The following is a 27,736-nucleotide window of genomic DNA, read 5'->3' as shown; positions in this document are numbered from 1 at the left end:
GCACGGAGTTGGCCGTGGCTAAACTAAGCATTTTGAGAGCACGAAAGGATTTGATTTGATTCTGAAGTCCTCATGTGGTGGAGAATGCAGACCACAGAAGGAAGGATAGCAGCTAAAGAATGTCACAGGCACTCTGTGGAGCACGGTCACTTTAATGGCAAACGGGCTTCTGAAACGGTGGTAAAGGTCTGAATGATGTGGCTAAGCTTGTATGTGTGATTGGGAAGCAGTGCCATCAAATGTAATGTACTTCCCACCCTCCGCCAAGGTCAATGTTGCTGAGAGGACATGCTGCTGTTTATTCTGCAAGTGCATTGGAGGGGATGGCACAATGGGAGATCCTGGACCACCGGGCAAAAAGGTGATTTTAAGATTTATGGTGCACTATATGTGAATGTCATATGTCTGAAAGACATGAGTTTAGGTAGAAATAAAGGATGGTTTTTAACTTCAAGATAGAGCCTGTGAGGTAACCACTTAGGATATTCCTCATCTTCTATGTCAAATTAGATAGTCGTGGCTTTCCCTTGGAGTCTTCTAAAGAACCTTCTATACAAGTGTTGGGAGCAATGGCTGCCAAGATCCTTGCTTATCCAGTGTTCAGCAGCAATGACAACGACACAGAGAAATCAACTGCGATCTCTGTGTTGAATAATGAAAACCTCCTGAAAATAGGCGTTATTTCAATTTCCATTTTTAATGACTACAGAGTGATAGAAGTGAAGTAGGGAGTATTTGGGATAGTCTGCTGAAAACCAAATGAGGTCAGATCACCCTAGCCTAGCCAAAGATGTGGCGATGTTGCAGTCAGCTTTAACCAGACCAGAAATGTCACAGATGTATGCACAAACATGCCGATTATAAAACCGTAACCAACAATAGATTCGTGTATTTCCTAACCAAAAAATATGTATGTACTCTTCTAAAAAAAACATGATTGGGGATTTAGGAAATGGGAAAACATGTACAAACATAATATGGATGTGTTTAATAATTTCAATACTGCTTCTTTACATGTGTGTTTGATTTGTGAACAATTTATAGATGGCACTATAACTCCCAAATCAACATGTTTGTGTCTCTGTATAAAGTGTTCAGACTATTTCCTGAATGCTTCAACTTCATGTAAGGAGAATGGCAGATTTTTTTTAAGCAGGGCTCAGAAAGAATGAAAAGAAATGTGTGTGGCCTGTTTTTCTATGTGTAGCATAAACCCTGAAAGATTTTTTTTAATGAAAAGAGGATAATTCTAGTCTGTCAAGGGCAAATATAGCTCTGTGCACTTGAATGTTCATCTGAGAAAAAAATTCCAGCACTATATATAACCCCAGAGAGAGTTATGGACAATATTATGATCCACACGTGCACATACACTTGAGTTATCTGGATGCTTGTTTCAAAACTACATTCTTAAAACATTTTTAAATTTGAGAGAGCACGTACAAGCTGGGAAGGGACAGAGAGAGGGGGGGAGAGAGGATCCCAAGCAGGTTCTCTGCTCACAAACCATGAGATCATGACCTGAGCCAAAATCAAGAGTTTGTCACTTAACTGGCTGAGCCACCCAGGCACCCCAAAACTATATTTATTTTTATGTGTGTAAATACAGCCTAAGTTGTGGAGGAAGAACTATTTTTTTTCCCAAACCCCTACAGCTCTCCGTAAAGTGAAACTAAAGTTAAAGATTTTTGCTTGATTACCTCTGGTTTTTGGTCTGTGGAGTGCTAATGCATTCTTCCTTTCCTTATTTCCAGGGATCCCCAGGTTTTAAAGGCAGTGAGGGCTACCTGGGAGAGGAAGGCATTGCTGTAAGTCAAGGTTTTCTCACCTGTATTTATTCCTGAGAACATATCTACAATAGGAAATCGTTTGTGTTAATTCAGAGGGAAAAAAAGAAAAGTCAGAGTCTAAGAATTCATGTACAAAATCTGAGGTCTTTCCTAATCCTCATCGGGCTTTGCTTCTGATGGTCAATAATGGTTTATTAACCTACTGTCTCCTCTTTGACTGTTTGCCAATGCTGCACAATGAACTCAGTGCGAAAGTTCTTTTCTTCACCAGGGGACTCAAATCACTGCCATTTCCCTCTTCCTGATCCATTTTGCACAGGTAAACCAACTCCCCACATTGTTTATCAAGGACCTCCACTCTTTTTTGCATCCATCCATCTAACCATCCCTTTCTTCCTTCCTTCCATCCATGCATTCATTTAACAATGATCTGTTGAGCATCTTACCATTTGTCACATTATTTATCAAAGACCGCACTCATGAATGAACTTATCCATTCATTTATTCATTTAACAAATATATACAAAGGAATTCTACCATGCTTCAGGCACAGTGCTAGACCCTAGAAATAAATAAAGAAAAGAAAAAATGATTCCTATCTCCGGTAACTTCAGACTAGTGGAAAGGCAAATGAGACCATTGTGTTTCCAGTTGTTATACACAAGGACTATACTAAAGGTATAATGAGGTGCATTGTGACAAAGCATGGCAGAACAAATCCATAACAGCTTTGGTAACCGTTGAATCTTGGGAGGGGAAGGCTGCAAGCTAGAGGTAATGCTTAGGCAGACATCTGAAGGACAAACAGATACTTCTTCAGGCAAAGCATGTGGGGAAGAACATGTTATTGGAGAGATAACAATGTGTTCAAAGGCATGTAACTGAGTCAGAATCGAATCTGTGTAGAATGGCACATGGCCAGCATGGCTGGAACCCAGGACACGGTGAGAGGAGGTTAGGTGGCAAGCAAGACCCATATTTTTGGGAGTCTTGAATATCCTGCAGAAGATTTGGATGGTATCTTTTAGTTGATGAGCAGTCATTGAATTATATTAAGCCCAGGAGTAAAAATGGAGGGGGCGTGGCTTTAGAAAGCACACCCAGACAATGTTATAGATGCTAGTAAGGCAGGGGTTACAGGTAGAAGTCTTGCAGTAGTAGGTGCAAGACAGAGGAGTCCTAATCTTAGTTGGGGGGCAGTATAAGTGGATATGTTAGGCATGTTGAATGTATGGAATTTGGTGACCTGGTGAGAGAGAAGCAGGGGACGACCTCTCATTTCCACTCACAAGACCTCACAGACGAGTGGGATTACCAAGACAAGCATTGCAGGAATCATATTTGGTGAAAGAAAGAAAAAGATAGATTTTGGACTAGAAATCATGCTTAGATCTTGCTTAGGTCATACCCAGCGCATCTTCCTCTGATACCTCACTGATTCTTCATTATCTGTTCCTGGAATATCTCCTGAAATTTTGAGAATACATTTTAGCTGCCAGTTGTTTGTATGTCTGTTTTATTTAGATACCACCCCACCCAGGGCAGTATCCAGGTGGGACCCAAAGCAAAGGGCTGTCGTCAGAGTAGTTCTGATTGTCTTACATGCTCAGCTTTAATAAGCATGAATTCTGGACTGTAAACCATGAGCAGTTACACATTTTTTTCCAACACAAAACTTGTAAAAATTTCTAAGACAGAATCCAGATTACAATAGGAAAAGCTTATCTAGGTATGTGGTCTTTCTCAGGGAGAAAGAGGAGCCAGTGGACCAGTCGGGGAGCAAGGTACTAAGGGATGCTATGGCGCCAAAGGTCCGAAGGTAAGGGTTGCATGAGCTATTGTGAAGTCTTCCTAACATGAATTCCATTCTCCTACACTAACCACTACTGCCCTTTCTATTTTCAGGGAAACAGGGGACTAAATGGACAGGAGGTATGGTACCAAACATATCCATTTATCTGCCCACCTGGTATCTAGAAATATTTTTATTTTCGAGACTACTGACCAGTAGATTATACAAATGAAATTTCCTTTGATCTTCCTTTTTTATTGCCAGCCATTTGATTCGGTCTATTCCCGTCTTTTATTGCAGGCAATGCGTATTATTTGTTCACTCAAAGTTTGTTTCTTTTTTTTTAATTTTTTTTAAAGTTTATTTATTGATTTTGAGAGAGAGAGCCAGCTCACATGCCAGTGGGGGAGGGGCAGAGAGAAAGGGAGAGAGGGAATTCCATGCAGACCCCACGCCCAGTGTGGAGGCCCACCCTGGGGCTCGAGCCAACGAATGTGAGATTATGACCTGAGCCGTCATCAAGAGTTGGATGCTCAACCTACTGAGCCACCCAGGTGCCCCTGTTCACAGTTTCTATTACTCGGTAATCTTTGTTATTGCTCAGGACCAGGCTGTATATGAAAGACAAAACTAGACTTTCAGATTTGTTTCCACATAAATGTAACATACTCTTCTGATCACATCTGTGTTTTCAGGGAGAGGTCGGAGAAAGTGGAATTGGTGGATTAAATGGAGAACAGGTAGAGCTTTCTCTGTGTCTCATAAAGACCCTTCTGAGCTATTTCTCATTAAGAAGACAGAAATCTGAGTTTATCCTTCTGTTTTAGGGTGAAAGTGGTCTTCCTGGAGAAAAAGGAGAAAAGGGTGATGAAGGATCCCAGGTAAGGATTCAATAAAGAGAACAGCAAACTGTCCTGGCAATGAAAGGTGTGACTAACAGAGTAGAACCGCTACCCTAAGTGTATCAGGCAGTTAGTGCCACAAAATTGCTTTCTGACAATCACCAAACCTCAGTTGCGTGCAACAGTAAATTATTTCCCATGTGTCTGAGGTTCACAGCCTAGATCACTGGTCTAGGCTGAGCATGGCTGCCCTTGGTTTGTGTGTCTATGGGCTTGCTGGGGGCTTTGTTCCTCATGTCTCTGATCCTCCTCCTGGGGCCAGAGAGCGCTGCCTGGCTCTGTTGGCCGTAACCTTTCTGTGGCCATGGCAGGTGCACAAGGGAACAAGGAGAAACACACAAGTTCTCTTGAGGCCTAGACTTGGAACTCAGATGAAGTCATGGCCAAACTCAGGGGTGGGGACTCTTGCCCTACCACAGTTGGAAAGCATTGCAGAGTTCCATGGCAAAGAGCATAGATACAGAGAGGAGTGATGAATTGGGACCATGATGAAAAACAGCTGCCACACCAAGAATGGTAACAGGGTGTTGACAAGAATCTGTGGTGCGGAGTAGCACATTGAAAATGTGTGCCACTCATTCCCATCTAGAACAGACACCAACAGCTGCCATACTTCCATCATCTTCTTTATCTGTCTTCAGGGTGTGAACAGTTGAGTCGGAACCCCAGTTTCTAGTTGATAGAACCACCTTGGGGGAAATGGATAATCTCTCTGAATCTCAGCTGTTTCATTACAAGAAAGATATAAACAATACCTAGTTTATAAAGTAGCTGTAAAAACTAAACAAGACAACAAATGTGTCTGGGACACAGACTTCATTACTGTGGTAAATAATTGAGGTCACTCTTAAATTATTTATATGATGCCTGAAACTATTTTGGGTTGTCCCTCTGTCCGGTTTAGAAAAAGCTTTAGGAGAAAGGTATTTAGTTATTCAAATCAGGGAGAGGGGAAGCTCTTTGTTCTTACTAGTGTTATTAAAAAGTCTCGTCTTATCCTTCTTCTGATTTGCATTATCTTTAGGGAAGCCCGGGACAGCGAGGGGTTTCTGGTGACCGAGGCGCAAAGGGCCAGCGAGGAGACCCTGTAAGTGTCGGGGTTGTGTGGGCTGTGAGCTAAACAGGGCTTAGTTCCCATCAGCTTCTGATAAGGAGAGAGACCCACTTTAAGATACAGCAACAGGGGCGCCTGGGTGGCGCAGTCGGTTAAGCGTCCGACTTCAGCCAGGTCACAATCTCGCGTTCTGTGAGTTCGAGCCCCGCGTCGGGCTCTGGGCTGATGGCTCGGAGCCTGGAACCTGTTTCCGATTCTGTGTCTCCCTCTCTCTCTGCCCCACCCCCGTTCATGCTCTGTCTCTCTCTGTCCCAAAAATAAATAAAGGTTGAAAAAAAAAATTAAAAAAAAAAAAAAAGATACAGCAACAGTCTTGAGTTTAAATCATCACAGGTACAACTGTTGTAGAACTTTAAAAGCAGTTCCTTGTGCTATCTGTGGGATGAACATGGACAGTGAGAAGACCCTGCCCATCATTTGTGCATGCATTTTTTTTTGAGACCACGTATTCAGAATTGTTGTGCTTCAGAGCCATCAGGGAACTTCAATACCCTCCATTATTTTCTTCTGAATACCTCAAAATAGGGTCAGAATGGAAGTAACAAAGCCATCTCTCCTCTTCCGTTCTTCAGCAGTCTCTCTCAATTGAGAGTATGAGCTTAATTTTCTTGACTCCAAGCCAGCTAAGACTGTATTCAGCAAAACCTATGACCCAAAGGTACCTGCTCTCCCGGATACAACCTGGCTGAATAGGCACAACCCACACCAATGTGGGGGATACGCCAACTCCAGGGGAACGTCAGTACTATAGGATTTTCATCGCCCCACCCACACATAAATAAGTCTCCAAAGCCTTAATGAATTAGGATTTAGGTTTGTTTTTAAATGTTTATTAAGCCTTTTTATTGAGATATAATTGACATGGAAGGAACACTGTGTAAATTTAAGGTATCATAAGGTATTGATTTGATACATTTATATATTGCAATATGATTACCACCATGGGGTTGGCTAATTCCTGTATCATGTCAAATAATTATCATTTCTAACTTTGTGATGAGAACATTTAAGATCGAGTCTTTTAGCAACTTTGAAGCATATGATACAGTATTGTTGTCCATCATCACTATGTGGGGCATTGGATCTCTAGAACTTAGTTTTGAGCTATAACATCAGAAAAGTATACAGATTATAAATGCACAGCTTGATAAATGTAAATGCATCTGTGCATTCAGCACCCAGCTAAAGAAATAGAACATTGGACAACAGTACAGCAACCCCAAAGCCCTCTCCCCACATGTCTACTTCATTCATTACCAGCCCCTCCCAAAGGTAATCAGTGTCCTAAAACATAGTTTTACCTGTCCCTGAACTTTAAGTAAATGGAATTATATAGGATACACTCCTTGTTTCTGTATTCTTTTGCTCAAGTTTATGCTTGTGAGATTTATCCATGCTGTTGCCGGCAACAATAGTTCATTCAGTGTCATTTCTGAATAGTAATCCAGTGTGGGAATATACCATAATTTATTTATCCATTCTACTGTCGATAGATAATTGAGTTGTTCCTGGTTTTTCCTATTATAAATAGCACTCTTAGGAATGTTCTTGTACTTGCCTTTTGATTGGCTTTTATATTCATTTCCACTGGGTCTGTACTTCAGGAGTAGAATGCCTGATGATAACGTATGTGCCTATAATAAGCTTCAGCCTTTTAAGCCAGTTTTCAAAAAATTTCATACTAATTTACACTCCCACCAGCAATGTACCATAGTGGGTATAGTACACACGCATCAGAATGGCTAAACTTTTTAAAAACTGACAACACCAAGTGCTGGTAAGGATGTGGGCAATTGGGAATCTCACAGGACTTTGTATACTGGGGGAGGAGTTATTGAAGACAATGGATCGATCAGAGAAAGAATTCAGTAGAATATATTGAGAAATATAAATGGTATACATAGAAGATAACTATTTAAACAGCAGAGGAATTTACACATGAAGACAACATTGTTGATTAAGTGATGTCTTCTGATAATAGCCTGATAACCTGGGAGTTTTGAAATAGCTTCAGAGTATGTAATCAAAAACAAAAACTATCCATAAATTAAAAAAATAAGAAATACTAGTTCAAATGCAAAGACCTTTCAGTCATCTATATATGATGCCCAAAAATTTACTTGGATATTGCTATAAAATTGCCATTCACTTTGGTCAGAATCCCCCCTAACTGTTAAATTGTCTGTTTGATTATATAAGACTTTCAAAAGAAACTGAATAATGTAAAAGGTTTTTTTGTTTGTTTTTTGTTTTTAATGTTCACTGACTTAGAGATGGCTGAAAATTCAACCCTCTGGAACTTTTGTGATAGGCTGTTTGCCACTATACTAATTTTAGATAGTTTTTTAATGCATGGTAATTCTTCCTAGCCACTTGGGAATCTTGAATCGAAGACAACACTCTGAGATTTTTCACATGTGGTTTTTGTGGGTTACTATTTCAGGAAAATTTGGAGAGCAAGATTGGATACGTAGAATCCACATATGATCAGATTATTCATAGAATACATACAAATGGCCCCAATTCCTTACAATCTGTGCCTATTCAGTCAACTGCTGATCAAATGAAAGCTAGTTTGTCTGTTGGGAATTTCCCATTTTCGAAAATCTCATGTAATCTCATGTGATGTTGGGGAGAAAACTCAATTAGATCATTTCAGCTACAGTTTAGTGAGGTTCGTCATTCTAAAGCATATCATTGTTAGAAGTCCACGTTTTATCAGTTTGTGTTAGATGACGCTCTTTGGTCCAGTTGCATAGGAAGAAATTGACAGACTGGACAGTTCATATTCGGACTGACCAAACAGGGGAGCTGACGTTTGGACGTTGGTGTGGCTGCCAGGCGGGTGACACGTAGGTCCACGCCTGCTCCGCCCACTCCCTCCTCACGGGGTTTGTAGGTCTGTATAGTGGTTGGGGCGCTGTACTCTTTTAGTGGGAGCGACCCGGTGGAGCCCAGGTTGAGGTGTGGAAGAAGGCACAGCGGTGCACCTGCCCACTGGCATCTTCAGCTGTCTCCTCTCCCCACATTGCTTGGAAGTGAAAATGAAAACGAAAGGGAGGGAGGCGTGGAGGTAGGAGCTGAGCCAGTGATGGGAAGCACATAAGCTGGGGCTGAAAGCTTGAGATTTAGAAAATACCCAAATACTAATTTCAGAATTAAATTTCTGCGTGTATAAGTTCTTGAGTTCTTTGAGAAGGATGGCATTGAAAATCCTGGAGGACGAGGAGGTGTTCACACAGGGAAGTCAGACGAGTAAACAGAGGTTTCAATGGCTGCTAAGAGGTTCAGAGCACACAACAAGCTTTTAAAACGCATAAGGGACAGAAAACTAGCCAAAATGATGAAACGGAAGATTTCTCCTCAAACGAATTGATCAAAAACGATTTAAGCAATATAACAGAACAAGAATTTAGAATAATAGTCATAAAATTAATTGCTGGGCTTGAAAAAAGCATAGAGGGCAGCAGAGAATCTATTGCTACAGAGATCAAGGGACTAAAAACTAGTCATGATGAATTAAAAAATGCTATAAATGAGGTGCAAAATAAAATGGAGGCAGCCACAGTGCGGGTTGAAGAGGCAGAGGGGAGATTGGGTGAATTAGAAGATAAAATTTTGGAAAAAGAGGAAGCTGAGAAAAAGAGAAAAAAAAATCCAGGAGTATGAGGGGAGAAATAGAGAACTAAGTGATGCAATCAAATGGAACAATATCCATATCATAGGAATTCCAGAAGAAGAAGAGAGAGAGAGAGGGGCTGAAGTTGTACTTGAACAAATCATAGCTGAGAATTTCCCTGATCTGGGGAGGGAAACAGGCATTGAAATCCAAGAGGCACAGAGAACTCCCTTCAGACGTAACTTGAATCGATCTTCTGCATGACATATCATAGTGAAACTGGCAAAATACAGGGATAAAGAGAGAATTCGGAAAGCAGCTAGGGATAAACGGGCCTTAACATACAAAGGTAGACACATAAGGGTAATAGCAGACCTATCAATTGAAACTTGGCAGGCGAGAAAGGAATGGCAGGAAATCTTCAATGTGATGAACAGGGAAAATACGCAGCCAAGAATCCTTTATCCAGAAAATCTGTCATCCAGAATAGTAGGAGAGATCAAGGTTTTCCCAAACAAACAAAAACTGAAGGAATTCATCACCACTAAACCAGCCCTACAAGAGATCCTAAGGGGGACTCTGTGAATGAAATGTTGCAAGGACCACAAAGTACCAGAAACACCACTACAAGCATGAAACCTACAGATAGCACACTCTAAACCCATATCTTTCTATAATAACACTGAATATAAATGGACTAAATGCTCCAACCAAAAGACAACAGGGTATCAGAATGGATAAAAACACAAGACCCATCTATTTGCTGTCTACAAGAGACTCATTTTAGACCTGAGGACACCTTCAGATTGAAAGTGAGGAGATGGAGAACTCTCTATCATGCTACTGGAAGTCAAAAGAAAGCTGGAGTAGCCATACTTATATCAGACAAACTAGACTTTAAAGTAAAGGCTGTAACAAGAGATGAAGAAGGGCATTATATAATAATTACAGGGTCTATCCATCAGGAAGAGCTAACAATTATAAATGTCTATGCACTGAATTCGGAAGGCCCCAAATATGTAAAACAGTCACAAACATAAGCAACCTTATTGATAAGAATGTGGTAATTGCAGGAGACTTTAATACTGCATTTACAACAATGGATAGATCATCTAGCCAGACTGACCAAACAATGGGCCCACATGCAAACTAGGATGCTCTATTCTATAGAATGTGCTAGTGTATGACTTTTAAAATGTCATCTCTTCAATTAAATAGTTTGGAGTTGGATCACAATAAGTTGTGTTACATCCAATGGAATAAAATTTTGGATTTTACATTACCGTTATTTTCCTATTTTCACCAAAATACAATTCTCTAATATTGTAATTAAGTTATACTCCTCTTGGAGAATTTAACAGACAAATATTTAGACTTAAAAATAAAACAGAAAATGTAGAATACAATCTTTGGCTTTGGTATGTGGGGAAGAGAAGTAATTTTTCACATAAATTCTGGTAATCCTAGTTATAAAGTAAATTCTAAACTCATCTTCTTTGCTCTCTTAGCCTATAAACTCTGTGAGTGTATAGACTGTTTAAAAATCTTTCTAAGCATCTGGAACAATGACACCTCCCTGTTGGTGATCTCAAATTACTTATTGATTGATGAAGGTAATCTGGGCTGCTATCAGCCAAACAGCCCAACAGCTGGCACTCAGCAGGACTGGATAATTCTTGTCCCCTCTCAGTTTACTGACTGAATTGACTCGCTCAATTGATTATCCTAGCACCATGGTGATACTGCTCTATTGGTGGTCCTAACTACCCACGAAAAACTTTCAGTTTGGCCTGCTAAGGATAATAGCCCACAACATCTGCCTGTTTTCAATGAGTTCCTGCTGTAATGTTTGTGTAAATACTGGGGAAAATGTGAGATTCCAGAATTTTCTGGAAATTTCTGAAAATTGGAAAAGTAGGAATGACCATATGGGGCTAGAAGGCTTACCAGGCATCCAAGAGGATAAAGAGGGAATGGGTGGCAGGTATAGTCCTCAGTGTTCACCGGTGTACTTATTTTCTTGTGGTAGAACCCATTACAAACGTCTGCCTTCTCCCAAAAGTAGGGAGAGTAAAAATCTACCAACCCTCAAGTATAGACTTAACATAAACTCCAGGAAAGAAGAACAAAAGTTAAGAGAAAGGAGGGCAGTAGCAAGAAGGGGTATGTCCAGACCCAGGATGAGAATTGTCAGAAACAAAGTCATGTAACCCTTGCTTCCCTTGGCTATGCCTTCTATGGTGAGCTGTGGCTTCCCCACACACACATTCACCTTAGGTCCCCACTCTCTACTGATAATGCAGAGCACAGGAGGAAAAGAAATCACGTGTAAGCCATTTGTAATGTTTTCCTGTTGATGCTTTCAAATGGATTGGACTTCTCTTGTCAATTTTTGGTGGGGGCAGGCAGTGGGCAGTGAGTAAATACGTTATAGTTACATTTTTAAGGAGAAATATTCAAAATTGTTCTATTTTCTGGTTTTTAGGGAGTCCCTGGATTTGACAGCACAATAGAAGGACCCAAGGGCTTGAAAGGAGAACGTGGAAGACAAGTAATTATGTGGGCATTTGAGAGTAACCTTGTTAGGATGTGACCTACTTGATACAGAAAGAATATTTTTAGGAGAAGAAATATGTTTTCCTCCTCCTTATCTGCTACTCGAGGACTCCAGAAACGCAGTCTTGTTCTTCTGAATTTGGGGTGATTGGCTTCACCAAGCCCTACCCTTGAGGTCTTCGTTTATGAATGCAAATATCTAAGCTCTAACATAAAATGTAGGGCTAGCTAATAGGAAGAACTAATCAATGAGTTGTTAGCCTTCCCAGCGTCCAGAAGCCACATACCCTAAGAAGACATCCTATTATTCATAGTTCCTGATAAAAAGGAAAAGATCTAGTAGATCCATACAGCCCATACTCTCAAGACAAGTCTCTTGGGATTAATCTCATGAAACCTCAGAGATCATAATTGGATCATCTTGCCTTGTTTCTCAGACTTTTAAAAATAATTATCTGAAAAATGTGTTTCTCTGGATCTTCTTGATGAGAAAGTTCCCTTGGTGACTTCACTTGGGAGGAGAAGTCTGATAGAGTGGAAAGAACTTTACTTGGGGGAGGGGCCCAGGTCCTGTTTCAATACTCTGTGCCTTACCAGCTCTGTGGCCTTGGGCCACTTTGTGTAAACCTCAATTTTCTCATCTACAAACTAGGATCAACAGCCTACTGATGATGTAACCTGCCACATCATAAACCAGCGTATGCTATTTGTCGTTTTTACTAAGTGATAAAGGTTAAGTCTCCCACATCTCCTTATAAACTCATAATTTCTCCTTCATTATCTCTTTTGGGAAGACTTGGGAGTATTGTGAGGTTTTTTTCACCTAAGGATGTTAATCTACAAAGGTTGACAAAACAGAACACGAAGTCCAAGGGTAGAAATCCAAACCAGCTTGACACATGGCATGCTTCAGTTAGCCACTCTGTGGCAACACAGTGAGGATCGTTTGATTTAAATACTCGATAACTTGTACCCCAAACACAAGTTATACAGTGGTGATGAACAGACGAAGCCATGCATTAGCATTTTGTCCTGTCGTTCCTCATTACCCACATAGACGTATGGTTTATAACCAGTGGGAGCACTCCAAAGGGAGGATAACTCTCTAGTTGGTGTGTACCCATCCACCCTCCCTGGAGCACAAGCTGATGTTGAAGAAGAAGTGTGTCAGGGCTGTGTAATTATTGTAACCCATCTGTCTATTCATTTGACAGGGTAGAAGAGGCTGGCCAGGCCCCCCTGGAACACCAGGCTCCAGAAGAAAGACAGTAAGAGCCGTTCTAGCCAAGGAGACCCACTGCTCCGGTAGCCTATACTGTGATAAAAATGGCTGATTGTGGGTAGTGGGGCGCATGACCGTGAGGAAACTTGGGAAACCTCTGAGAACAGAGCTGGCAAAGCGCTTGTGGAAAGCCCCCGAAGCTGAGGCAGGAAGGTGCTGGCTGCGGGGAAAATTACCAATCAGGAGAAAAGGCTGAGGCACAGAGAGCGAGAAAGCAGCCCGCTAGGGGAAGGGTGGTGAAAGTTTGGCCTACTCACTCTGCTAGCTGAGGGTGCCAGTGATGTCATTTTAAGTCCAAAACTCTATTCCTCTGCTGAATTTTATGGCTCGTTAGGAAAGTGAGTCCTGGCATAAGTCCTCTGTCTTTACTTCCATACTCTGTGCCTTGTAAAGATGTGTGTTCCAAGCCACACAAATATTTCTTTGGTGGAGTAAAATAGCTCTATGAACTTCTCAGAAAAATACAATGCATAATAAATACAGTATGCTAAACTGGTTTTGATTTGTGCTCAATTTTAAAACCTGTGTGTGTATGTATATGCATATTTATGTGTATATATGTGTGTGTGTATATATGTATACACACACACACACACACACATATATGTAGTATTAATTGAGATATAGCCAATATATAACCTATTAGCTTCAGGTGTATAACATGATTTGATATGTATATGTGGTTGTGAAATAATCACTACCTTAAGTCTGGTTAACATTTATCACCATATGGTGTTAACCAGTTTTTCCTTGTGCTGAAAACTTTTAAGATTGATGTACTCTCTTGGCGGCTTTCAAATATACAATGCAGTATTATTAACTGCAGTCCCCCATGTTGTACATTATATCCCTATGACTTATTTATAAACAGAAGTTTATACCTTTTGACCACTTTACCCATTTCATCCACCCACCACCCCTTAATTCTGGCAACTGCCAATCTGTTCGCTGTGTCTAAGAGTTAAGTTTTTGGAGGTTTTTGGGTTTTTTTCTGTTTTTGCTTTTTTAAGACTCCACATATTACCAGGACCATATGGTATTTGTCTTTCTCTAACTTATTTCATCTAGTATAATGCCTTCAGGGTCCATCCATATTGTCACAAATGGCAACTCTCCTTTTTTTTTTTTTTTTTTTTTTTTTGGTTGAATAAAAGATTCCATTTTGTATATATACCACATTTTCTGTATCCATCAATGGACCACTTAGGTTGCCTCCATTTCTTGGCTATTGTAAGTAATGTGGTGAACTCAGGGATGCAGATATCTTTTTTGGTTAGTGTTTTCATTTCCTTTGGATATATACCCAGAAGTGGAATTGCTGGATCATAAGGTAGCTCTAAGTTTAATTTTTTGAGGAACTTCCATACTATCTAAATACTAAGAATGAAATTGCTGACTTAACATTTTGGGGTCTTTTTTACTTATTTTGTTTGGTTGTATTTTTTTCAGTGAGTACTTTTTTTTTTCCAACGTTTTTTATTTATTTTGGGGACAGAGAGAGACAGAGCATGAACGGGGGAGGGGCAGAGAGAGAGGGAGACACAGAATCGGAAACAGGCTCCAGGCTCTGAGCCATCAGCCCAGAGCCTGACACGGGGCTCGAACCCACGGACCGCGAGATCGTGACCTGGCTGAAGTCGGACGCTTAACCGACTGCGCCACCCAGGCGCCCCTCAGTGAGTACTTTTTAAAAAAAAATTCTGTGCCTGACTTCTTGAAAGAGCCCAGAAATTATAAATGAAAATTTTTATCCAATAAGAAGAGATAACTTCAATAAAATACACTTAAATGCCTAGACTGGGTTCTAAATTAGACTTGTCTTTTTTCTTTTGAAGCATTTCCTTTCCATTCTTAGTTATCTAGCTTTCTCCAATTCCTTCCACCTTCGTTCTCAATTATTTGTGCTATTTATCGAACACAAATAAAAACTGGTTTGATATATTACATTTATTATGCATTGCATTTTTTGAGCAGAAGTTCATAGAACTAGCTATTATACTTCATCAAGAAAATATTTTTGTAGCTTAAAACACACTCCTCTTCTTCGCCAGGCAGAGCAAATGGAAGTGAAAATAGAAGTTACATTTAAAATGTGCAGAATTTGGTTGCTGAGAAAGTACTTTACTGCTGTGTTAATGCACCTACAGATAAAGAAATACATTTGCTATTCATTTCCCTTTCTAAAAGGGTGTAGCCAGCTTACATACCCTGGAAAAATATTTTGAACTTAAAGAATATCATCCAAGATTTCCTGGCATGGGAAATGAACTTTTATTGTTTTATAGACACTATAGTCTCACTAGAGGCTAACATAGAATCACCATATATTATTTAAACTGCATAGCTCCTGAGAAATATGGCCCCATCTTGGGTTATAGATTCAGCAATGTCATTAAGGAGTAAAATTAGGGCTTCCAACTAAAGATAGCAAAGTCAAGGTGGGTTTTTTTTTTTTACTATTCCGTTTTGTGCAACTTACCAAAAAGAGCACAACTTAAAAAGAGATTAACAAAGAATGACCACAACTTCAAGCCACACGTGATGGCAAATATTGGCCAATTCTTTTTAAGTCTAGATCCTAATGAGGGGAGGCTTTGCAAAGCTGATAAGCTGAAGCAGGGATCAGGTTTCTCTGAAAGTAGCTTCCAGGTTTTGAGAAGATTAGGGAATATACATAGAAGCAGTGTAGCAGAGGAGGCAGAAATCATGGGAAACTGAAGCATATTTCATTTTTATTTTTTTAATGTGAAATTTATTGTAAAATTGGTTTCCATACAACACCCAGTGCTCATCCCAACGGGTGCCCTCCTCAGTACCCATCACCCAGTTTCCCCTCCCTCCCACCCCCCCATCAGCCCTCAGTTTGTTCTCAGCTTTTAATAGTAACATAAGCATATTTCATTTTTAATATCTATAACCAGCAGTCTGGGCCATGGAGGCTATAAAGACTGAAGAAATGGTGACTATAACAATACAGAGAAGGTATGATTTGAGGGGTTTTATGTGAGCTCCATGAATCTCTTGTAGCCATGAGGTAGAAGAAATACTTCATGATGAGAAAGGGTTTGATTCAACATACCTATATCAAAGCTACTGACCCAGGTTCAGCTACACCACATACGGTATTCAGTAAATAGGTGGCCCTTATCAAAAGTGATTAATAATCAAAAATAGTAATCTTCATTATGAAATGATTACAAATTAAGACCTACACATAGTAAGAAGAGGAAAATTACATGAGCAAAGGACAAACAAACCCTCATTAGAAGAGGAACTATTCAAGGGAAAGGTAGAACACCTCTGGCAAATAGTTCTCTAAAGTCTGAAAAAAACTAAGGCAATATGATTACTCTAAAAAAAGCCTAAAGAACTGACAGGATGATGGAAAGTGAAGAAAGTAAGCTGCTAGTGTTTGGGGAGCAATGAAAGTCTAAGATAGGTTATAAGCAACAAACAAATTAGAATAAATAAGATTGAATACAGTTGGGCATATGGTAATCAGGAAGCCACAGAAGCTGTGATAGAGGTAGACAGTGGAGAGCCAACAGTGAGGAGTAATATAATTTGTATTACTAAGTTAAACAGATGAATGTAAAAAGTATTCAGAAGTATAATAAAAAGAATTTTTTTGTAAAACGGCTCAAATATGGAGGTGTTTGAAAGGCATGCTCTGACTCAGAAAAAAAAAAATGGATACAAAAACAGGAACACTGAGCTACATCTTAGTGAAATTGCCAAACTGCTTATGTAAAGAAAGAATCAGGAGAATTTCCAAGCAGGAAAAATAGAAAACTCAGTCTGTCTTCAGCCTTCTTCACAACATTTGGGGCCAAAAGGGAGAGCAGTAGAATAGCTACAGAGTTCTTTTTTTTTTTTTTTCCAACACTTATTCATTTTTGAGAGACAGAGTGTGAGTGGGAGAGGGGAAGAGAGAGAGAGAGAGAGAGACAGACACAGAATCTGAAGCAGGCTCCAGGCTCTGAGCTGTCAGCACAGAGCCCAATGCAGGGTTCGAACTCAGACTGTGAGATCATGGCCTGAGCTGAAGTTGGACGCTTAACCAACTGAGCCACCCAGAATAGTCCCATAGAGTCCCATATTCTATGAGTCCCATAGAATAGCTCAGAGTTCTGAAGGAAATCCAGGGGTCCAAGATTTTTATGCCCACCCAAGTTGGCCTGTGAACATACAAGTAATTAACATGATAAAGCCTTTAAAACTACAACTAGTATAGCCCCCATTTATTCTGTTTTTCTTATTAAATTCAAGTAAAATTAAATGTAAGATTTTAATTTTAGAATAGCATAAATACCATGATCCCTCTTTAATCAAATGTACTACTATTTAGAACTCTGTAAATGCATAAAAAGATGTAAGGAGGGGCAACTGGCTCAATCAGTTAAGTGTCCAACTTCAGCTCAGGTCATGATCTCATGGTTCATGGTTTGAGCCCCACGTCAGGCTCTGTGTTGACAGCTCGGAGCCCGGAGCCGGCTTCGGATTCTGTGTCTCCCTCTCTTTCTGCCCCTCTCCTGCTCGCGATCTGACTCTGTCTCTCAAAAACGAATAAACATTAAAAAAAATTTTTTTTTAAGATGTAAGCAATCATGATTACCAAATGTTGATAATAGTCCTATCTAGATGGAGGATTTTGGATGACTTAAATTGTTCTTTTTTTCTGCATTTGAATATTTACATATCTGTATGTATCATTTTTGTAACAGTAAAGTCATTATCATCCTTTCAGAAGGAAGAAAAATCTATACCACTGACTGAAGAATTCTAAAATGTAGGTAGATAGCAGGCATTGAGGACTTCTTGGTGCAACAGGATTCTGCTGAACTGAGAAGTGATTGGAGGATGGTCAGGGGTAGAGTGTGGCATGCAGGGAAATAACAGCACTTGACCAAATCTGGCCTTGATTCATGTGACAAACATTTACTGAACACCTACAACGTACCAACAACTCCACTAACCACTAGAGCAACAAAACCAAATAAGACCTAATCCTTGCTCTCAAGGAACCTAGAATCATGTTATATAGATGGTGTCTCAACCTACTGTTGACATTGGACCAGACAATTCTTTGTTGTGGGAAGCTATTTTGTGCATTGTAGGATGTTTAGTATTATCCCTGGCCACTAGGCGCCCGTAGGACCCCTAACTTGTGACAGTGAAGACCATCTCCAGACATTGCCAAATGTTCCCAGAGAAGGGGGTTTGCCAAGTCCCCATGTTGCGGTTTGAAACCACCGTTGTAGAGGGGGACAGACCTGCAGGGGTGATAAGCTGTAACTGGTGCTCTGCCAGCAGTCTCTAATGGATTGGATTGGGGTAGGAGTCCGGAGTAGGATCAGGGCCAGAAAGCCACAGTGCTGGCGGCAGGGAGGCAGGAATGGGAGACTGGCTCTTTCTGAGCGCAGATCTACTGAGAATTAGAACAGATTCTTGTGCCATGGATAATGAGAAGCACCTGCAGCTTCAGACTAAAACATGGCCTTCAGTCCTATTCCATCTAGAGGGCTGTTGCGCTTTGCCCTTTTCATCTCTCTTGGCACTTCTGTAGAGGCAGCTTGAAGTGCCCCCAGGCAGTCATTCGTCATTGTGAATGAGTGTTTGCCATTAATGTTCAGTATTAATGTGGTATTTCGCCATTAAAAATGCCCTGATTTTTTCCCCGGGGATTGTGTCTCAAATCAGTCCATATCTATCTGAGAAAGTGGGCTCGGCTAAACTACCAAAGCCAGGCTAGGTGGGACCAACAAGACTGAGTATCCTGTTCTGGGTCTTCTTACTCCCAGGATGTCTTTGGGGATATTTTCTTTCTTGCTGTGTTCATTCACGTTTCCTTTCACAGGTAAGTTCGGCTGTCTGGATGTGTTACCACATAACTGCAAGCCCATGGGCCAACATTAAGACATTTTGGGATTTAATCTTCCCCATTTAAAACATCAAAAATTTTAAAGCAAAATTGTGGAATTATCTCCCCTATTTCCTTGTTTTCTTTTTAAAAAAAATTTTTTTAATATAAAATTTATTGTCCAATTGGTTTCCATGTAACACCCAGTGCTCATCACCCACCCCCCCCCCCCCCCCCAACCCTCAGTTTATTCTCAGTTTTCAAGAGTCTCTTATCGTTTGGCTCTCTCCCTCTCTAACTTTTTTTTTTCCTTCCCCTCCCCCATGGTCTTCTGTTAAGTTTCTCAGGATCCACATAAGAGTGAAAACATATGGTGTCTTTCTCTGTATGACTTATTTCACTTAGCATAACACTCTCCAGTTCCATCCACGTTGCTACAAAGGGCCATATTTCATTCTTTCTCATTGCCCTGTAGTACTCCATTGTGTATATAAACCACAACTTCTTTATCCATTCATCAGTTGATGGACATTTAGGATCTTTCCATAATTTGGCTATTGTTGAAAGTGCTGCTATAAACATTGGGGTACAAGTGCCCCTGTGCATCAGCACTCCTGTATCCCTTGGGTAAATTCCTGGCAGTGCTATTGCTGGGTCATAGGGTAGATCTATTTTTAATTTTTTGAGGAACCTCCACACTGTTTTCCAGAGCGGCTGTACCAGTTTGCATTCCCACCAACAGTGCAAGAGGGTTCCCGTTTCTCCACATCCTCTCCAGCATCTACAGTCTCCTGATTTGTTCATTTTAGCCACTCTGACTGGTGTGAGGTGGTATCTGAGTGTGGTTTTGATTTGTATTTCCCTGATGAGGAGTGACGTTGAGCATCTTTTCATGTGCCTGTTGGCCATCTGGATGTCTTCTTTGGAGAAATGTCTATTCATGTTTTCTGCCCATTTCTTCACTGGATTATTTGTGTTTGTTTATTTTTGAGAGAGAGAGAGTACGAGTGGGAGAGGGGCAGAGAAAGAGGGAGGGAGGGAAGGATACACAGAATTGGAAGCAGGCTCCAGGCTCTGAGCTATCAGCACAGAGCCCGACGTGGGGCTCAAACTGACGAACCGTGAGATCATGACCTGAGCTGAAGTTGGATGCTCACCCATCTGAGCCACCCAGGTGCCCCCCCTCCTTTTTTTTTTTTTCAGTCTCTCACACCTACCCAAGGCATCTCAAACCCATGACTTCCATTTAAACTTTAAATCCCAGGGGTGCCTGGGTGGCCCAGTCAGTTAGGCGTCTGACTTCACCTCAGGTCATAATCTCGCGGTTGGTCGGTTTGAGTCCCACGTAGGGCTCTGTGCTGACAGCTCAGAGCCTGGAGCCTGCTTTGGATTTCATGTCTCCCTCTCTCTCTGCCCCTCCCCTACTCGCATTCTATCTCTCTCTGTCTCTCAAAAATAAAATGTTAAAAATTTTTTAAATAAAGTTTAAATCCCAAATAGCCACTAATGAAAGTGCTAGATGATTACTTCTAGAGATGTTTCCATGATGTGCATGAATGGTAGATGAAAATCTTTATCCTCTGTCAGGCTTCTAAACTCCTGCCTAGGACCAGAAGTCATTTTTGCTTACTACTACTCACCCCAGTGCCTCTAAGGAGCAGGAGCTCAATGTTGAGATGACTAATTTTAATCAAGCTCTTTCAAAGTTGAACCTTAAAGACACAGACACCAAATGTTTATTGATGTTATTTCAAACACTGTGACCACGGACTAGAGAAAAATTTTTGGATGTAAAGTCCTGTTTCATATCCCTTAAATCATATAGGATGCTCTTTATTTTGACTGAATGTAGGTTCAAGTTGTGCCTGCCACACCCAGATCTATCCACTTATAGCCCAAATCTGGCCATGTACATTTCCTGCTTTAAGAGAGCCAGTAGTTTCTGCTAAATGGAGTATGAACCCTTCAGTTAAGTAACCCTACTACTCCCCTCTCTTCTGACACCTTTGTCCTAGAAATGCCACCATAAATACACTTCCTGTTTTCCTGCCTCTACTTCATTACTTAGAAAGTAATACCCTTTACTAGAAAGAGTTGTTTCATTTTCTTCTACCTGTGAAACTCGTATACATTCTGTGAAACTCAGATCAAAAATATCTTCTAGGGCACGTGGCTGGCTTAGTCAGTAGAGGACGTGACTCTTTAATATTAGGGTCATGAATTTAAGCCTCACATTAGTATAGAGATTACTTACATGAACTTAAAATCTTCTTCAGGGCGCCTGGGTGACTCAGTTGGCTAAGCATCCAACTTTGGCTCAGGTCATGATCTCGCAGTCTGAGTTAGAGCCCTGGGTTGAACTCTGTGCTGACAGCTCAGAGCCTGGAGCCTGCTTTGGATTCTGTGTCTCCCTTTCTCTCTGCCCCTCCTCCACTTATGCACTGTCTCTCTCTCTCTCCAAAATAAACATTAAAAAATTTTTAATTACAAAAAAATCTTGTAGGAATATTTTCCTAATCTGACAAACTGGATATAATTGCTTTCTCCGAAACCCATATTTCCATCTTCCCCTTTCTTATGGCATTTGCCATACTATACATTGTAAATATTGTAATATTTATCTCTTCACCCCCCCCCCAAATCCAAAGTATGAGCATCCTCTGAGGTCACAAACTGTGTGTGTGTAATCTTTATGGTTCCCATTCAATATGCTTTGTGGGTAGTGGATGATTGGTAGATATTTTTCTGAATGAGACTGAAGTGCATTAAACCAGATCAGATAAACTCTTGTACTAAAGGAGTGGAGAGAATTTCTTTTCCTCCTGATGGAGAGGATTTAGACTCTCCTCTCAACATGACTCATTAGAGTTTTAAAGAAATGGGTCTCCATTTCTCCAGATATACACAGTCTGTGTCCTAGATAACAATAGAAGTTAACTGAAATGTGATTGGAAGAATTTAAAGTCTGGCCTCACATTGAATTTTGATCTGAATCTCTCAAGTTTCCATCAAGAAAATGTTGTCTGATATTTACTGAATTTTGCAAATCTTGGTGTCAATTTTGCTATAACTTTGAGAGATCATAAGTTAGACAATAAAATGCCTCTGTGTGATTTACAGATCTATAATATGTTGATCTGAAATATACCCAGACCCTAATCTTATATATGAGAGTATTAGGAAAATTTCACTTGATTGTGTAGTGCTATTATTTTAATTTCATTAGCATACTGAATTGAGAATTTTTGAATGCTTGGGATGATTCTTTAATCTTTAACAGGTAAGCATATTGTTTGGCTTTTTGGGTAAAGGGGTATAAAATTAGTCTGGCTATCTTTAGATTCTGAAATTATAATAAAGTTCATGGAGTCAATTCTCCAAGCTTTTTCTCTGGCTTCCTGCCTTTTGGCTACTACACTCTTGATTTTTGGGTTGTTAGTACTTTGGAAAAGTGAAAAGAAATTAAATTTGAATCAATCAATTTTGGAGCTTGTGACCAGTTCTAGTAATAGTTTAGGGAAAGGCAAATTATTGACCACAATCTGTTCTAAGTATGTACAGATTTCAGTTGTCTATTATTTTTTATTACCTATTGCCCTAGGATAAGAATTCAAAGTTGGCAGGATGCCTGGGTGGCTCAGTCTGTTGAGTGTCTGACTCTTGATTTCGGCTCAGGTCATGATCCCAGGGTCATGGGATCGAGTCCTGTGTCGGGCTCCACACTGAGCATGGAGTCTGCTTAATGCTATCTGTCTCTCTGCCCGTTTCCCCCACCGCTCCCATGTGCATGCTCTCACTCTCTCAAAAAAAAAAAAAAAATTAAAAATGAAATTCAGAGTTGGCAACATTTTACTGTCATGGTGCAGTGGATAATTAAATGTTTTAAGCAATATGTGAGAACTTAAAAAAAAATGCCTTAGCGTGTTTATTACTAATTTAAATTGAATATAGAAAGCATTTTTTTTTCAGAGTTAATGGTATCTAACTTTCCTCCTACTTTAGGCAGCTCATGGCCGAAGGGGACATACAGGCCCACAGGTACAGTGATTTTTTTTTTTCCTTAACTCCAAATGACAAGGATTCTGTGTCCAGTCAAGGAGTAATAAAGGCTCTGGGAAATCTCTTTCAAGACTAAAGTTCTTTCACTTTTTGATGATATTGGTTTTGGAATAAAATACTAGAAAACTTTGAGGCTACAATTTCAAAAACTCAAATCTTAAGGTGAAAATTTGACCATTCTAATCAAAGATTGTAAAAATCAATGATAAGACACTAGTTGGCCCAAATACTGTTAAATTTAACTTTGTTCAGGTATCAAGTACAAACTAGTAACTCAGTTGAGTAATCTTTCCTTTAGATTTTTGTTCAGTTGACTCTGGAATCTTACAATTTATATAAACCCTTTTTAAAATGAGAGTACTGTGAAATTCTAATACAAATTGGACATTCTGAGTGTTTTGTTCAAAACTTGACCATACCAAATATCATATTCTATCTTCTTTGTACGTGTTAGTGATGTATTATACATGTCATCTATAAGATTTATGAAACATAAATTATGACTTGGAATTTATAAAATTCAAGAAAAACGCATTCTCAGGTTGAAAATACAATGAGGATAAACAATAAATCCACTCGGTCACATCATGGTAAAACTCTGGAATGCTAAAGAAAACATCTTAAACACTACCAGAGAGAAAAGGCATTTTTATCCATGAGAAGGGTAACAAATTATATTGCAGCAGACTCGTGTTCAGCAATAAAATATTCAAGAAAGCAAAGTAATATTTTACAGGTGCAGAAGAAAAATAAATGTTAATCTAGAATTCCATACCTAGCTAAACTGAATAAATATATAGACATTTTCAGATGAAGACTAAGAGAGTTTACTATCCACAGACATCACTCCATTCCACACACACATTTCAAGGTTAGACTTCAACAAAAAGGCGAGGAAAACCAGAATATTGGCATGAAAAGAATGAAATGAGGCTGGGGAAAGTGTTGAGAAATTTCCTCTTTCTGAGATCTAGGAAAAAGCATTAATTAGCAGGGGACCTCTAATCACATCTCATTGTGTAACAATTGAGGCATAAATTTAGGCTATTTCAATAGTTGACTAAGTTAAGCCTTTTAATCCTTTTTTTTTTTTTTTTTGGAACTCTTATCTTTGGCAGAGTTCAAGAGCAATGTGAAGATAATGCGTAACTTTGATTCATAGATATTTAATCTATTTGAATATAAATATAATGTTGTAAGATTTCCAGAGACTTATTAAGAAAATGTGAAGTAAATTGTGAGTTTTTTCAGGCCAAACGCCCAAGTTAGATATATTAGAAATGTTACAGAAAAAAAAGGAGTATGTAAGTGTGCATATGTATAAAGACTGAAAGCAAATGTACCAACATAGTAGCCTTGGTTATCTCTGCTTTATAAGATTATAGAAAAATTTTATTTCTTTATTTGTATTCTCCCTTATTTTTCGTATTTTTTCCAAAGATCCTGCACTGTATTGTGATTGAAAATATACAATGTTGTACATGAAGAAAGAAGACAAAATTCTCAGGAAACAGTGTTAACAGGTTGATTTCTCTCTCACCACAGGGGAAAACAGGCATCCCAGGCCCAGATGGACTTGAAGGCTCATGGGGACTTAAGGGCCCTCAGGTACATATCAGTACTAAACAGAATGTGACAACATGAAGAATCTGGAGATTTGATGGAATTCATCAAACCTCTTTGCAGAATTACAGATGCTTAAAGTGTTTTCAAAGTAATAAAGTAAGGAAGCGACACAGTCTTGACTTGACCAGCATTTAGTCTCCTTTATTTTGTGCAAGAGGTGAAAAGAGAATGAACATGCTGGATAGGGTCCCCGTGCAATAACTCCAAGCTAGCTGGGATGTTCTAGGGAGACCTTAAGCCAAAGAAAATGTTGAGCCTCAAACTGGGAATTTTGGTCAATGTAGCACAGTAAGAGCTCAGTGTTACATATTTGGACTCCTATGTTGTAGAAAAGTTGGCTCTACTCTAGGAAAGAATTGTTCCAAATACAGCTGAAGTCTTCAGGGTGTTCTATAGCATGGCACTCAGCCTGTCTTTCTTGTTCACTTCCCCCAGAGAGCTGCCTCCAGCACTTTTTCCTTTCTGAGGAAGAGCCCATGGTTGGCTCTTACACTGATCACATGAGGGGAAAGGAAGCATGTGCCAAAATGTAGCCTGAAATAATTCTGAAAAGGGAAAGGAAGTCCTAGAAAATGCTGAGATGAAAGAAAGAGGTCAGAGTATAGAAAGTTAGAACTTATTTTTTCTCAAACTTGGCTTTGAAATCTTGAGAAATAATTTTGCTGTTTGGCAAATGCAGAACAAGCAATGGTTCTATAATTTTTCAAGGTTTTAATCCACATAGTTTTAAAAAATTAACAATTGTATGTTGGCACCATGGTGCATGAAAGTTGGGCAAAATATCCTTAGACATCAGATGAAAAATTTTTGTCACATTTTTACCAAGACTTGAGAGCAGTAAACAATCTGCCCCCTTGGACCTCTATCTCTTTTTGAGCTTGATTGCTTTTTTCTGTTTTTCTTGCCAACTGAGGAAAGTTCACTTGTCTTATCTTGAAGTGAGAAATATTTGCCACTGGGGTTGTGGGGAAGCATTTCAGTAGATTGGCTGGCTTTATTTCATGCTAAACAAGTAATACAACAACATCCCTTCTTCTACTCTTTCTTCATGACAAAATTTAAAAGGAGATGGAAAAGCCAAAAACAGCATGAAGGTTTATCTGCCTAATGTATGGAGGCCATGATTAACAGGCAATATAATATTTTACAAGTAGAAATATCCAAATTTCACCTTACCATATGCTGTATCTTACGACCAGTCTTCAGTGTGATTATTGAATTGAAAACTTATTTTAATGTTTCATTTTCAGATTACATAATTAAGGATCATTTTCTTTATCACATAAGAAATATATGCATTTGGAGTCTAAAGATGCTTAGGATAATCAGAAAGCAGTACTGAAATATTCAACTGTTGAGTATTTATTCAGTTGACTGTAAATGCCTAACTGCTGAAATTGCAGATTGGACCCTTGTATACATGCACAGAGGGGACACTCACAGATCAAGACAGAGCCAAGGGCATGGGTAGAGTTCTCTTTCCAGTTTCTGTCCACGTGACTGACTTATCATGTCCATATTTAATATTCAAGTTATTATTCAAGTGTTCTCTTTTAGAAAGCAAATAATGCTTTAATTCTCTATATGTAGGGTCCCAGAGGAGAGACTGGTATGAAAGGAGAAAAAGGAGGTCTGGGAATTAAAGGTCCTCAGGTATGTAATGAGAGAAAGGGACTACACCTGGCTTTGATCTTGGCTTTAATGTGGATGTCCTTGCAGTGTCTTTTCTTCAGAAGGAGCTATTCGTTGCCTGTGAACCAGCAAAGGTTTGACTTCCGCGTTCAGTGTGGTGGCCACATCGCATTGCGTTCCCTGCCTTGCCAGATGGGCTGCCATTCTGTCAGACCCAGAGGTGGGGATGGCTTCTAGCCCTCTTTGCCTCAGCAGCTCAGCGGTTGCTTTGAGGTTAAGAATTCCTCCTCAGTAGAAATGGGGTCATGCCACTCCTCTGATCTCAATCGTTAGGGCCTTCCTGTTGCATCCAGGATACAACCTACTTCAGTGATCCTCAACCTAGACACACGTCCTAATCTCCTGGGAAGATTATAAAACACTCCACCATCTGGAACCCTCTTCACATCATTTAAATCAGAATCTCTGGAGGTAAGGACAGGGTACCAGTAACTTTGAATTCTCCCCAGGTGATTCTAACAGACACACCCTGTGATGGGACTGACTTTCCCACATCACTTCTCCAACTTCAAAGTGCCTAAGAGTCACCTGGACAACTTTTTAAACTGCAGATACAGATCGGAAGGTCTGGGGTGGGGCCCGAGATTCTACACTTCCAATGAACTCCCAGGTGATACCGATGCTGCTGGTTCCCAGACCACACTTTGAGTAGAAAGGCCCTACCTGATCTGGCCATTGCCTAACTGCTATTATAGTATATATATGTGTTTAGCTTGTTGTCTCCTCTTGTAGACTTTAATCTCTCTGAGGGCCAGAATTTTGTCTTGCGTACATCCCAGAGCCTAAAACAACAGGGCTGCCACACAGTGGAGCTCAACATGTATTTATATAATGAATCAATTAGTAAATGAATGAATGAGACACAGTTGGGACTTGCACTTGGATAATGGGATAAAGGGAATCCGTTACTTTGTGTCCATTAGGCAGTGGTCCAACACGTAAGTGGGTGTGTTCATCATCAAAATAGTTAAGCTATTTGCATAAACCTATATCTCATGACACAGTATTTTAAAGCATATGAATAACTACTCGTGAGGATATTTGTTCCCAATTTTGATGAATGTGCTCCTTCAAACAGCATGAAAACTTTAAAATTTCATTGTAGGACTAAATTGATGAAAAGTAACTATTTTGCATTCACATCCTTGAATCGTTAAAAAACGCTGCCACCACCAATTGGGATTTAAAAAAAAAAAAGCAAATGCCAAGGGAAACGTATATCAGGTGATTATCTCATCTGTTTATATAAAATATTAATATGTAGATGGGTTAAATCCAGAGAGCTTGGTAATTCCCTTCTCTACAATCCAAAATTGTATCCAAGTGGCTGTTACTCAAATAAGCTATTCCATTTGCCCTATAGTGTACTTCTCTGAGTGAGTCCCCTTTAATCTTGCTTTGGCAAGATTGATCATAGTTATAAATCATTCAACCTCTTGGCATT

At 39.7% G+C, this 27,736-nt stretch overlaps 1 protein-coding gene across 1 annotated transcript in view; it reads left to right on the top strand.

The window, feature by feature from the left end:
• The window catches only part of COL6A6 (collagen type VI alpha 6 chain), a 166,350-nt gene that overhangs the window by 73,659 nt on the left and 64,955 nt on the right, over nucleotides 1-27,736 (top strand). Inside the window, exons 12-23 of the mRNA XM_045037620.1 lie at nucleotides 269-361; nucleotides 1,755-1,808; nucleotides 3,538-3,609; nucleotides 3,696-3,722; nucleotides 4,278-4,322; nucleotides 4,410-4,463; nucleotides 5,509-5,571; nucleotides 11,703-11,768; nucleotides 12,988-13,041; nucleotides 22,918-22,953; nucleotides 24,520-24,582; nucleotides 26,191-26,253. Of these exons, the coding sequence (XP_044893555.1) occupies nucleotides 269-361; nucleotides 1,755-1,808; nucleotides 3,538-3,609; nucleotides 3,696-3,722; nucleotides 4,278-4,322; nucleotides 4,410-4,463; nucleotides 5,509-5,571; nucleotides 11,703-11,768; nucleotides 12,988-13,041; nucleotides 22,918-22,953; nucleotides 24,520-24,582; nucleotides 26,191-26,253 (690 nt within the window). The remainder of the gene's footprint in view (nucleotides 1-268; nucleotides 362-1,754; nucleotides 1,809-3,537; nucleotides 3,610-3,695; nucleotides 3,723-4,277; nucleotides 4,323-4,409; nucleotides 4,464-5,508; nucleotides 5,572-11,702; nucleotides 11,769-12,987; nucleotides 13,042-22,917; nucleotides 22,954-24,519; nucleotides 24,583-26,190; nucleotides 26,254-27,736) is intronic.

The sequence above is a fragment of the Felis catus genome, chromosome C2 (assembly GCF_018350175.1).
Source record: "Felis catus isolate Fca126 chromosome C2, F.catus_Fca126_mat1.0, whole genome shotgun sequence".
NCBI classification, from domain to species: domain Eukaryota; kingdom Metazoa; phylum Chordata; class Mammalia; order Carnivora; family Felidae; genus Felis; species Felis catus.
Note: the sequence above shows the minus strand (reverse complement) of the source record. Positions and strands in the feature narration are given on the sequence as shown.